The sequence below is a fragment of the Oryza sativa genome, chromosome 3, assembly GCF_034140825.1.
Source record: "Oryza sativa Japonica Group chromosome 3, ASM3414082v1".
Classification (NCBI taxonomy): Eukaryota; Viridiplantae; Streptophyta; class Magnoliopsida; order Poales; family Poaceae; genus Oryza; species Oryza sativa.
In genome coordinates, this window is record NC_089037.1 from 10681731 (window position 1) to 10694555 (window position 12825).

At 40.4% G+C, this 12825-nt stretch overlaps 1 protein-coding gene across 1 annotated transcript; it reads right to left on the reverse strand.

Moving 5' to 3' along the window:
- Positions 1–1564: 1564 nt before the first annotated feature.
- LOC4332578 (kinesin-like protein KIN-14F) lies at positions 1565–7685 on the reverse strand. The gene is made up of 19 exons (NM_001417596.1): positions 7342–7685; positions 7047–7213; positions 6792–6938; positions 6396–6638; positions 6235–6306; positions 6036–6104; positions 5811–5906; positions 5545–5655; positions 5378–5459; positions 5191–5286; positions 4902–5075; positions 4718–4824; positions 4414–4592; positions 4132–4293; positions 3790–4043; positions 3533–3696; positions 3260–3448; positions 2590–3086; positions 1565–1975 (listed from the first exon to the last, which is right to left on the reverse strand). Exons 1-19 carry the CDS (start codon positions 7460–7462, stop codon positions 1843–1845), a joined length of 3063 nt encoding a protein of 1020 aa, NP_001404525.1. The 5' UTR covers positions 7463–7685; the 3' UTR covers positions 1565–1842.
- Positions 7686–12825: the final 5140 nt, after the last annotated feature.

Consider the following 12825-nt stretch of genomic DNA (forward strand, 5'->3'; position numbering starts at 1 on the left):
CATTGAACCATGATTATGTAGCTGGGCACAACGCTTAGTGGACCAGTCTCTGGCCTTGAACTACTAGGCAGTGCTTTGTAGCTAGACTAACTGGGCCAAAGATTCCTGGTGAGTATTAGAAAAAGAAAGTCTATATTACAATCTGAGTTTCCTCGCAATCGAAAAATCATGTATACAACCTCCCTCAATTATCAATACCAATTCTTCATTTTACCTTCCTATGCAGTTCACACTGGTATCATCTGGCACCTACGTGGCACTTGGGTTGCATTACAATCAATAAAATAAATAAATAAATAGTAAATTTTAGAAAACTACAACTTTAGTGACAAAACTATCAGTTTGTTGCAACATTAGCGACATGTTTTAGTTTACTGTAACAATAGCGTGAGAAATTATTACAAAACTGCAACTTTTATATTATATGCTGCTACAGTTGTCACCTATATGTACTGTAGCAGCATATAACGTAAAAGTTACAGTTTTGTGATAATTTCCCACGCTATTGTTACAACAAACTGATAATTTTGTCACTAAAGTTGCAGTTTTCTGAAATTTACTCATAAATAAATAATGCCATGAGACCTATATGTAAAAGACCATGTTTATCTTCTTCCTCCTCGTCTTTCCCTTCTCTCATTTCATGCCATAGTTGGGATTTTGGTCTTGTGGGGCTCGGCTAAGGTCTTTTTTCCATGGAACTCCAAGACTGCATAATGAATTTCCTCCAAGCAATGCTCTTCTCCTCCAACAAATGTGTTGCTCCCTCCGTTTCATATTATAAGTCGTTTGACTATTTCCTAATCAAAATTTGTTAAGTTTGATTAAGTTTATAGAAAAATTTAGCAACATCCAGAATATCAAATTAGTTTTATTAAATCTAGCATTGAATATACTTGATAATATGTTTGTTTTGTGTTGAAAATACTATTATATTTTTCTATAAACTTGGTCAAATAAGTTTGATTAGGAAAAAAGTCAAACGACTTATAAATTATAGTAATATGAAATGGAGGGAGTAACATTTATTGCACTAAGAGGTAAGCTCAACTCCCTTCAAAAAAAAAAGAAAAAGTAAAGCTACTATACTGTAGTCATTCTGTCTAAAGCTCAGATATATGTTGGACAGTAAAATTGTAAAACATGTCACTGCAATGTATTAGATGGTATGCACCACAGCTACAACAGACATGATTCTGCATGGTCACTTACAGGAATGAATGAAGTGGTATGTACAATCCAACGAGCACTTCCAGAACTTAAGCAAAAGGCAAGACTTCAGGACCATCACCTCTGCAGCAAAAACATGTTTCCAGGTTTCCAGGATGATCAGCAGCACAAGTTTGGCTAGCAGTGTCACTGTATGACACGATAGCTGACATAAATCAATATCAATGTACAAGAACATGAACATGAACTTCATGGAGCGTGGACCCGTGGAAGAGAATTCCAACCAAAGCAAAAGCTGTACTTGTTAGAATACTGGAGAATAATAAACGAAGGACATTGGAAAGAACCTTTATCAAAAGATAAAAGCGTTCAAAGAGAGAAATTATGCACCCGCTTTTGATCAACCAATTCTCTTTCTTTTCTCTTCATTATATATATTATGAACAATACACAAAGAATTAGCAAGAACTCAACATAGCCTGATAGGCCAAATAAAAAAAAAGGTTAATGGCCTCACACACCAGTTGTTGAGATCACAACTCACCACACTGAGACAATCAATTGGGTTTATTGTCACTCATTGCTGTACTCGAGAAAAACCTCGCAATCTCTCATGACAAACACTGAAAGAAAGCCAAGAAAAAAAAATGCACATGATCATTGTAGTAGTCCCTACTTTGTACCAGCATGTCTACCATTTGATGAGAGCCTTCTGCTATCGCTACCACTTAAAGGTTGCCGTCCAGATCTATTTCCATTGGAGGTTTTTCTCGAAGCAGATGGTATTTGAGAATGGAGTGGTGTCCTGATGAGTAAATACATGGAAGCATGGAATATCTTAATCAGCCTTTCATGGAGTAAAATGATATATCTTATGCGAATAGTTTAGTATGTTATAGTTTAGATTATATATTTTTCTTTTTAAATAAATATTAGTATCAACCAAATATAAAAGAACCAAAAGTTAATGGGATTAATATTTAATAGATATGTACTTCCAGTACACATTTTTCATACTAATTAAATTTCAGAGAATTAGCAACTCTGTGACTAGCCTTAGCAGACCACAATCTTGAAATTCACAGCAATCACTATTATGCATGAGGTGAACTATATCTTTAAATAACAACATAAAGATAATTTTCCATCCATGCACTATTAGTCATAACCCACAATTCACAATTAGTGTAGTCCCAAGTAATACGCTAATATCCAAGTCCATATGACTGTTTATTCAAGTTCAGTTCATCATAGTTAAATTATTTATATCTGCTTTATACCATGAGTATTGTGGGTGCTAAAACAGTGTAGGATGATTTTACTTCAACAAAAACGGGACAAGGGAGTTATTAGCCCTGTTATTCTTAAAAAATAATGTTTGTTGTAAAAAAAAGTTGTTAATGTAAAAAAAATGGTTACCTGGTATCTGAGCTCTCTCTTAGCTTCGTTTGTGGTTTCTTGATCTTTGAACCATTCTCGCTAATTGAACTATTGATGCTTTGGACATTGAACTGCCATAGTGCATCTGATTCTGAGGAATCACTTGTTGCAATGTCAATGTCATCAGAATCATCAGTATTTGTGGAATAAAATCTTGGTCTTTGCTGCTCAAACTCATTTCCGTCCTTTTTTCTTGAGTTATTTCTCAGGTATTGCTTATCTCTTGTACCTGAATGGTACCTTTGGTAAAAGAAGTCAGGTAAAGCTGCACTGTCGCCTTCCCAATCACCTACTGAGTTATTGTTGTTCACTACAACCTTATCGATCCATTCCCCACCAATAGTCACTCTTTCTTCTCCCATTTGAAAATTTGCCCTTGAAATGCTATCTGGCCATGATGGGGAATCATTTGACGCTAATAAGTCCTGGAGATCAAAGCTTGGTTTCTTCTGTCTTAATGTTGGATTGGCTCTAACCTGTATAAAAACCAGATCAAACATGATGGGACAAAAACGTTAACAACAGCATGGCCGCTGAAAGGACAGTTGTATTATCATAATTTGCTAATATCACTTGTGTAACTTGTAAATGTCAAACAAATATGAATCGTAGAAAGGTTTATAGAAGAAATAATGCAAGGCATTAGTACCTCTATGTTTCCAACGTCCTCCATTGGTTGTCTGAAGTTAGTTTGGCTAGACACCAACTCACAACTACCCTGTCGCCTATTTGAAAAGCCAGGTGAAGGCATCTTCATGTTAAATGCCTCAGGGTCACGGTTAATGTTTTGCTCTGATCCTGAATCTTTCATTGCTAATGATGATTTGAGTCGAGCAATCTGGATAGAGATAGAATATATGCATACCTTAAACAACAAATGCAGTGAGAAAATATGATACAAAGCATAGTAGCAGAAACAAACCTGCTCCTTAAGTTCTTTAACTTCTCCAGACTCTTTGTTCAACCGAGCAGCGCCAAGTTCAACAGTGGATACACGCTCGGCAAACTTCAATGTGCTTATGCTTTCTCCTAAAGCATCACTTTCTGGGCTTATATGAACAAACATCAAGGTTTTGGCCTGACCTCCTGTAGACGCATTGTTAAAATTCGAGGAAATATAAATTATACTCAGCAGTCAGTGACAGCACATTAAGAAATTGCAAGAAGGTTAAATCTTACCAAGAGAATCTTGCAGGAGTTGTGTTAATTTACTATTCCTGTAAGGTACATGCGCACTCTTTTGGGCAAGTGAAGCAATCACATCCCCTAAAGCCGACAATGATTTGTTTATATGTTGTGCTTCTTTTAACCTTTCTCCAGTGACCTCTGACTTATCAACCCGCTCACTGCCTGCGAGATCAACTAAGTGCATGCAGCCACGAAGAATGGTCCCTGATGTCAAATCTCTTCCTTGAACATGTACAGTTAAGCAACTGCAAGATTAAGAGAATATTTCATTATGTTCATTTATCAATTCAAATTATTTCATGTGATTTTTTTACACAGAAAAGGTTGGGTTACCTGTGGGAACGACTGCTCCGGTCATTTAGTGCAGTGGCGCCGACTGCACGGTTCTTCTGCCCAACATTCATCAATTCCATCACGTCCATTGTTGATGCGACACAGACAAGGCTTGCATCCGGCACATTAAGTCCATTCTGAGAATTATTTCGAATCTCTAATGTATATACTTGTTAAGGAAGACTATTTACTTCAGCAGTACAAAATAATTTACTTGTGAAAGCAATTTATAACACAAATAAAGTGGCACAATTTGATAGAAACATGCTGTTGTGAGGATATCTTTTGTTCAGACCATCATTGACAAGGAGGTCCCTGACTTGCTCATTATAAATCTCTATCATTTGCACAGCAATATCATAAATGAATGCTCCTTTCCTTTGTTCGGCAAGCTTAAATAGATCACTTAGTGCCCGATAATTTACACCCTGGGTTTGCTCAGTCATGTTCTTGGGCCCACTCTACATAAAAGAAATAGAGAAGATGTTAATGGTACATGAAGGGAATCCATGGTAGTATATGCTTTAGAAACACTATTAATTGATATCAGTCATATATATTGACCAAATATTGTTACTGTACTCACCATTGTATATGTCTTCCCTGAACCGGTCTGGCCATAAGCAAAGATGCAAACGTTGTATCCATCAAGTACTGAGCGAATAAGGGGCTGGGTATCTAAGAACACCTCATCTGCACGACAAAAAACCATTCGATCTTCTTCCATTCAAGAGCTCGAAAAAAAATTGAGAAATGGACAGGTAGAAAACCTTGTGTTGCTGAAGGGCCAAACACCTTGTTGAAGCTAAAAGTCTTTCGACCTTCCTTTCCAGACTTGGAAGGAGTGATGATGGTTATATTGCCCTCATCAATTGAACCCACAGCACAAGAACTTACTTGTCCAGGTAAAAAGGGTCGTACTCTACAATATACCCTGATACTCCCTATAAACATGGAAAATAATCAAAATACATGCTTTCTTTCTGCTTCTCACAGCACATTTTTATCCTTAATTGGTCCAGAAACACTTGGCATGAATATTCGATATAACAAGCATACCTTTAAGATCTTGCACTTGGTTGTACAGCTTGCGATTTTCTTCAAGAACTATATGATAACCTGAGGCAGCATGTGCAAGGCTAAACAGATGCCTTCCTGGAATAAAATTTGCAAATGCATACTTTGTTTATTAGCGTTATATTAAAATAGTTAGTTTAATTAAGCACCTCGGGCATGCCCATTTTACCTAAGATGTTGATGTCCTCGGAGTACTTCATTTGCATAAACTCCATGCCAGCTTTTGTAGCTCTAATATCAGCCTTGAGTTCCTAAAGAAAAGAACCACAAGCAGTAATATAAATATTTAATCACCACCAAGACAATGAAAAATAAAATGAATAATTAAAATAATACCTCAACATGCTTTGACTGTAGTTGTAGCATTGAATATTGCTTCAGTGTAACTTCTCCATATGCTTCCTTTTTGGTTTGTCTATGTTTGGAGTAAACCTCTATCGTATCCATCTATAGAGGAAGCAAAAGAAATGTTGGTTGGAAACTAAAAATAGTAGCTGCTAGCAACCTACACCTATCTATTTTTGTGATTGCAACAGAGATTCCTACAGCGGTTGAAAACAAATATTTTGAACATACTAAATAAGAGCAAATTTATAGCTTGCCTTTTTCTCATTAGAATTTGGGGTGGCTTCAACCAGAACCTTTGATTTCGAGAAGGATTTGGTGCCATCTGTACCATTTTTCAGAGCCGCCTTCACCTGTTCCAATGAATTAAAAATTTGATTGTTTATATCATTTCCAGGCGGCCCAGTCTACATATTGCCATATGTCACGCAGAAAACGATTTCAAAAACAACAGATAAGAAGTGTACAAAGATGATATCTACCAATTCATGTTGGCTAGTCAATCGATTCTCGAATTCCTCGACGAGTTTACTCAGCATGGACTCCAAGAGCTGCAGGCAAACAATAGCATAAAAACTCCAAGGAACCGGTAAAGCATCACATGAAAGGGAAAGCTGCTTGCATGTATCCCATTGAACCAGTAAACAGCTTACTAAAAAATGGGGAACCTGATTGGCCTACCTGTGGAACTTCGTCGGGCCTCTTGTCGGACAAAACTGCACTAACCAACATTTTCAAAGGGCGTGACGTCGACTGCACGAAGCATTAACCGTTTAGCCGCATATCGTCTAGCAAAACAAGACAAATACAAAGCAGCTTCAAAATTGAAGCACGGAGCTAACCATGTCACCGGAATCAAGATGATAATCACCGCTGAATCCAGCCTCCTCGTAAGGCACCTCGCCCTCGTTCATCGATTGGCACCTCCGGAATGGCTCGGAGTTCTTCCTCACGAACGACTTGCCGGAAGCCGACGGCTTCAAATTCCCCCCGTATTTCCATGGCCCGGTGCCACCACATTGTTTCCAGTCACCGTACGACTTCAATGCCAGTACGCAGTTCACCACCCTGGCGCTCTTCCCTCCCTGCGCCCAGAAAGGCAAAAAAAAGGCGCGCGTCAAAATCACAGGCTCCACAAGAGAGTGTGCCTAAAGCAATCGACGATGAGGGTGATGGCCGCTTTGCTGCAGCTGCAAGCAACGGCGCATGGGGGCCGGGTGGCGCGCTCCGACACGAACCTGCTCCAAATCGGAGGCCTCGAAACACGGCAGGCCGATCTCCTGCGCCGCCACGAGGAAGTTGCGCACGTTCTCGAAGTACTGGAACGCCGACAGCGCCGCGCCGTCCGGCTGCAGCACGGAGTCCGCCGCCGTGTTCACCACCACCTGCGGGGCGCGCGCGCGCGCAACATCACAGCAACCAACCATCACGCTACAGTGGCAAACAGCGCAGCGGGAGCGAATCAAATTAACGAACACAACGTGTGCGCATGCCTTGGGGACGGCGCCCGGGTGGACCCTGTTGAGCGCGCCGCAGAGGATCTGGCCGTTGCGGAGGCCGAGCCGGAACTCCTCCTCCGACGGCTCCTCCGGCAGGTCGCGCGCGGCCACCGCCCCCACCGTGCGGCGCAGCCACCCCGCCGCCTCGTTCCGCCTCGCCGCTGCACGGAACCAAACAATGTCGCGTGAGCGAGCGAAGCCAGCCGATAGCGGGTGGCAAATTGGCAAAAGACCACCACGATTCCACGCAGAACACGCGAAGCGACACGACACGACACGACACACGCACCGGCTTCCTCCGCCCTGCGGGAGGCGAGGTCGCGGTCGCTGAGGCGGCACCCGTGCTGCCGCAGCACGTCCTCCACCACGGCGGCCGCGGAGAGCGAGAAGAGCGCCGCCGCCTCCGCCATCCGTGGCTCGCGCGCGGTGCCGCCTCGCCGCTGCAGCTGCTCCGCTCCGCTCCGCTGGTCTGTCTGGTTTGAAATGGACGGTGGAATTAGGGAGGTGGCGAGTCCATTAATGGGGCGATGCGTGGTGGTTTTGTGGGGGTGGTTATAATGGAGGGGGGAGGAGACGGAGAGGTGGGAGCTTTGTGGTTAGCTGCAATGCATTGCGATTTTGCGATGCGCCAATGCCTGCGCTGCGTGTATGCGCGCTTTTCTTTCGGCTGCTTCGGGCTTAAAAATTGTGGTTAGTGGAAGTGGATTTCAGTTTTCATTTCCTCCCCTTTTTTGTCTTCTCATCTTCTGCTCTTTTTTCTTTGTTTTCGCCGCTCTGGCGTTTTGTTTGAGTAAAGTGTACTCTGCTCCGGTGCTCCCTAACTACAGTACGGCGGCCGCTTGTTTTTTTTTCTGTTGTTAATTTTTTTTCATAACGAAATGATAAAGATTGGTCCACGCTGCACATGGTATTTTCTTTTTTAAAATACAATTATGTGCTTTATTCAAATATAACATTGATCACTATGAAACTTAAGGCTTGGTTTAGACTACGTGGAGCAACTAAGACGTGAAAATAATCGGTGAAGTAGCTAAAAACAATGCAAAAATATTTTAGAGATAAACCGTGTTCGTTTCGGCATTTTGGTGATTAGCCGCTTAGCTTATCAGGAAAGACACTCAATTAGTATACGATTAACTAACTGCTAGCTAGTACAAAGTTAAAATTTTGAGTTGTTTTAATCTTTTAATACGAAAAGTTTTTCTTAAAAAATGCACCATTTGGTGAAATGTGTTATGTATATGTGTTTGATTATTTTATTTTTTTGAGAAACACAATACAAAACAGAGCGTTTTGTTTGAGTAAAGTGTACTCTGCTCCGGTGCTCCCTAACTACAGTACGGGCCGCTTGTTTTTTTTTCTGTTGTTAATTTTTTTTTCATAACGAAATGATAAAGATTGGTCCACGCTGCACATGGTATTTTCTTTTTTAAAATACAATTATGTGCTTTATTCAAATATAGCATTGATCACTATGAAACTTAAGGTTTGGTTTAGACTACGTGGAGCAACTAAGACGTGAAAATAATCGGTGAAGTAGCTAAAAACAATGCAAAAATATTTTAGAGATAAACCGCGTTCGTTTCGGCATTTTGGTGATTAGCCGCTTAGCTTATCAGGAAAGACACTCAATTAGTATACGATTAACTAACTGCTAGCTAGTACAAAGTTAAAATTTTGAGTTGTTTTAATCTTTTAATACGAAAAGTTTTTCTTAAAAAATGCACCATTTGGTGAAATGTGTTATGTATATGTGTTTGATTATTTTATTTTTTTAGAAACACAATACAAAACGCAGGCACTCACAAGGCCGGCACCCGTCTAGGATTTGAACCCAGGTGGGCTGGTTCCACCACAAGGAACCTAACCAGTCAAGCTATGCTCACTTCGCATATGTGTTTGATTATTGCTGTACTAGTATATTTTATATTGGAAAATGTCCATATACCACTTCTAAACTTTAGCTTTAAGTTAATAATCTAATCACCATAAACTTTAAAAATGTCCATTTAACTCTCTAAACTTTACAATATTGTTCATATTTTCTAAAGACAATGGAAGCTTTATTGAATTTAACCAATTACATTTGTTCATATAGCCTCCTAAGAGGATTTTGCAAGGTATTATAGTTCCTGAAAACATATATGTCATCTTGTAGTGAATCATACTTATACGTACAAATGTAGGCGCTCAAACAGGTGTATACCACCCATATAAACGCACACATGTACATTCTACCACTATGAGCACTTTTCAAAAGACTGCACCGTTATATTTTGAGATTTACGCTATGAGCACCTCCTAGCAAATCATACTTATACGGTATAAACACAAACACTCAAACATGCGTACACTCACACCCTGTCTCTACGAGCACTTCTAAAATATTGTGCCAGGATATCTTGAGATTGACAAAGTCACCACAGATGTCTCGCTATCGATAGGTACGTTACATGCCACTAAAAGAATAATTAGTTGTAAACTTGAACCCAGGTGAGCAGATCCCACTGTAACCCATCCAATTTAGCTAATCTCACTTCACATACTTGCAGGTGTAAAACTAAAATAGCCTAGTATTAAAGTAGAATTGCTAGTGGATTTTAAAGAGACTAGCGTGGGAATGTTTTTTTCTAAAAAAAAATCGAGTGCATTCAATTTCAGCATTTCTTCAAACTTATAATAAGTTCTTTTTTTTTTACCTTTTTATCTGCTATTATGTGTGAAACTACTCCGTCATTTCCGCTAACTCCAACATTCATGCATTCTCTGAAAACGACTGTCTCAAATGACAAGGGGTCGTGAAGGTTATGCACAGAACGATGTTTTTGGCAAGTAAAGTGACTCCATATTGATATTACTGGTTTGGAGGGAAAAAAAGAAGAGAGGTGAAATGTTCCATTCAGCCGTACCTACGTGGTCATCACTAACTAACTTTGTTGTACAATTTGTCTCGGGATCACCAACTCACCATGTTTGACCTTGCCTTGATCCACCAGGCCACCCCCACACAGTAGTGCATATTGCCACTTCTCTTTCTGTAACACCGGTTTTTCTTCTTTTTTTTCTTTTTGTTTGGTAATGAATATTCCTAGATACTGGAGTAGTAGTAGTAGTAGTAGTACCTGCATGTTGTATGTTTTGGTGAATTTTCGTTCGTCCTGTCAACTAACAACATTAACAGTTCAGTACAAGGAGTTCGATTAATTCATGTAACAACCAACGGAGTGCAAATTTCTTCGGACACATTGCAAATTTGTCTTGACCCATCAGCTTTAAAAACGAAGTGTATCGGTTCACAACATTTCTTCGCCGATAGGTCAAGTGTCAGTGTGTCACGGACTTCTCATGTACTTTGCCTTAAATTTCAAGCATGATCTGAAGTGAAGTACTGCATTTATAAGATGGGATCATGGGACGTTGTCCCAATAAAGGACTAGCTAATGCCTAGTATATGTGATCAAATTAAGTGGAGTACTATAGGTTGCAATAGTAATTGTTACATATAGCATGTTTTTTACCGAACTTTTTTCCATTTTCTTCTTAGGGCTTCTTTGAAAAAAATAATCAGTACTATTGTTTGTTCCAAAGAAAAACAGATTTTTTGCCGTTTGCAATATGTTGTGATGAGAAAACCATCAATGGGAGACACTAGGGATGTTTTTGTTACTTGAACATTGTAATAAGAGTAAAATTCTTAGTTCTGTCGGTAAATACAATACCCGTTTTGTTGGTAAATATCAGTTATGTAAAAAATGACAAATGTTTGTGAATATATAACAATACGAGTTATTGCCTTACACTTACTACTATTACTGAATATAAAACATTAGTACCAACTTTCACGGTACAATATATTTACATGTTGTGTTGTATACTGTAGGAAACTGCGCTAAGGCATGCAAGTGGCAGGAATGAAGGGCCATTTTGGATTGGTACCAAAATGTGCCTTACCAATTTTATTGGTACCTTGAATAGTAATAGTATGGGTTTGTATTGAAGCCAAATTATTGGTAATGTCAATGATTAATTTGTCACTAATTTAGAACCTTCTTCTCTATATCATCAATATTTGGCATCATATTGGTAGTAATCCAAATATGTATAATAAATCTCTACCCTACCAAAAAAAATTGTAGTACCAAAACATGTCAAAAGTTTGCTACTACCAGTGTTTTGGTAAGGTAGAGAATCAAACAGCCCCGAAAATATTTTTATAAAGAAAAACCAGGAGAAGTATTTAGATTGCACTCGGTCAAATTTGTAACCCAAAAGCTCCAAAACGGGGGAGTAGTCGAATCCCCGTCGGACCTGATCGCCTGCGGCCCCACGCACGCTCTCGCTCCGCTAATCTCCTCTCCAACGGTCGCCCACAATTTAAACCGGGGCTCGCATCGCACGGCACGGCACGCTCCCACTCCCACTCCGCCGCCCGCTCGGCTTGGCTCCGCTTCCGCCGCGGGCCCGCGCGACGAAAGCGATGGCCCCACCACAGAGATCGGCCCCAGCCGGCGCGCGTCTTTGGGAGGGAGGCCGGCCTCCGTGAGCCGGAGGTAAGGAGAAAAAATGGGAGGCGAGGTGGTTGCCGTCCCATGAAAGCTACCGGCGGTGGTGGTGGCGGGCGTGGGGCCCGCCGTGTCAGAGCGCATGGTGGGAGCTTCGGATCTTCTTCTTCCTGTAGCGACTTGCGACGCGTGGTGAACTGGTGAATGGTGGTCTGGACTTGTGTGGGTAAACAACAACAGTAGTGGGTCAAGGGGCCGAGAGCAATCGAGCGTCCAGTAGAAAGCAATGAAAAGCATCTATACAAAGAAAAGGAAAGAAAAATGTAAAGGACATGGTAAACAAGGTGTCCGACCTGGAAATGGGCATTTCTCTAATCATGTCCAAAGCTGGGATTGGTTAGTCCTAGTACTGAACCACCGATGACTTTAACAATGAGTAGCAACATAACCAGGTGAATTTGACACGGCAGACCGTAAAAGAAGATTGCTCTTGAAAAAAACTATGAGGTCCTGATTGGTAGTAGTTGGAACTTGGAAGAAGGCGGAATTTTTTTTCCCCACCTAGTAGAACCAAAAAATTATAAACTGCTTTTGATAATCGTCCAACCCGCATACTCTGTTCATATGCGAAGAACCGAGGACAGCGAAAACGTAAAAACCTAGGGCAACTCCTTGATTTTTTTTTCTGTTCATTTTTCTTTAGATGTAACAACCCCCAAACTAATTAATAGTGTGCTACAAGCCTATACCCATAATGTTGTTTCCTATGAATCATTTGTTGGCATAGCATCGTGCCTAAAAGTGCACTACTGGCAATGGTCGCCGTCCCTTTTAATTTGTTCTCAATTTCCGGCGTTAGGTGCAGATTATGGGGGTCCATTTCGTCCGAAACTTGGAGCGTGTCATATGGACCGTGCGTCACCACGTCCCGCCTGGGTTGCTGTCACGCTATGAACAAATCTGCTAATGTACGTAGGACACAGAAGATAATATATCAATTAATTTCGCAAGCTTGTACTTTACCAAATCCATTTTGTATCCCGTGGTCACGACAAAATCTAAAATGCTTCCTCATTTTTGGAAAATAATAAAAGCATTTTTCGTCAACAGTTTAACAAACTATTTGAAGAATTTTGCAGGAATTATTTCGCCACCGTTTCCGGATGATTGATATACTCTCTGTCCAATCACTTAGCTTGCACTGTAATATAATGCGTTGTTGCAACATTCAGGGGTAAGCAATAGGACAGGTTAATTATAGTACTGTGGTT

Excerpts from the sequence above, each read along its gene's own strand:
- LOC4332578 (NM_001417596.1), bottom strand. The coding sequence starts at position 7,462 with ATGGCGGAGGCGGCGGCGCTCTTCTCGCTCTCCGCGGCCGCCGTGGTG. Across the intron at positions 5,656-5,810 it reads CAAATTCTAATGAGAAAAAG|ATGGATACGATAGAGGTTTA; the intron begins GCAAGCTATAAA and ends CTTCCTCTATAG. Across the intron at positions 5,287-5,377 it reads CGAGGACATCAACATCTTAG|GAAGGCATCTGTTTAGCCTT; the intron begins GTAAAATGGGCA and ends ATTTTATTCCAG.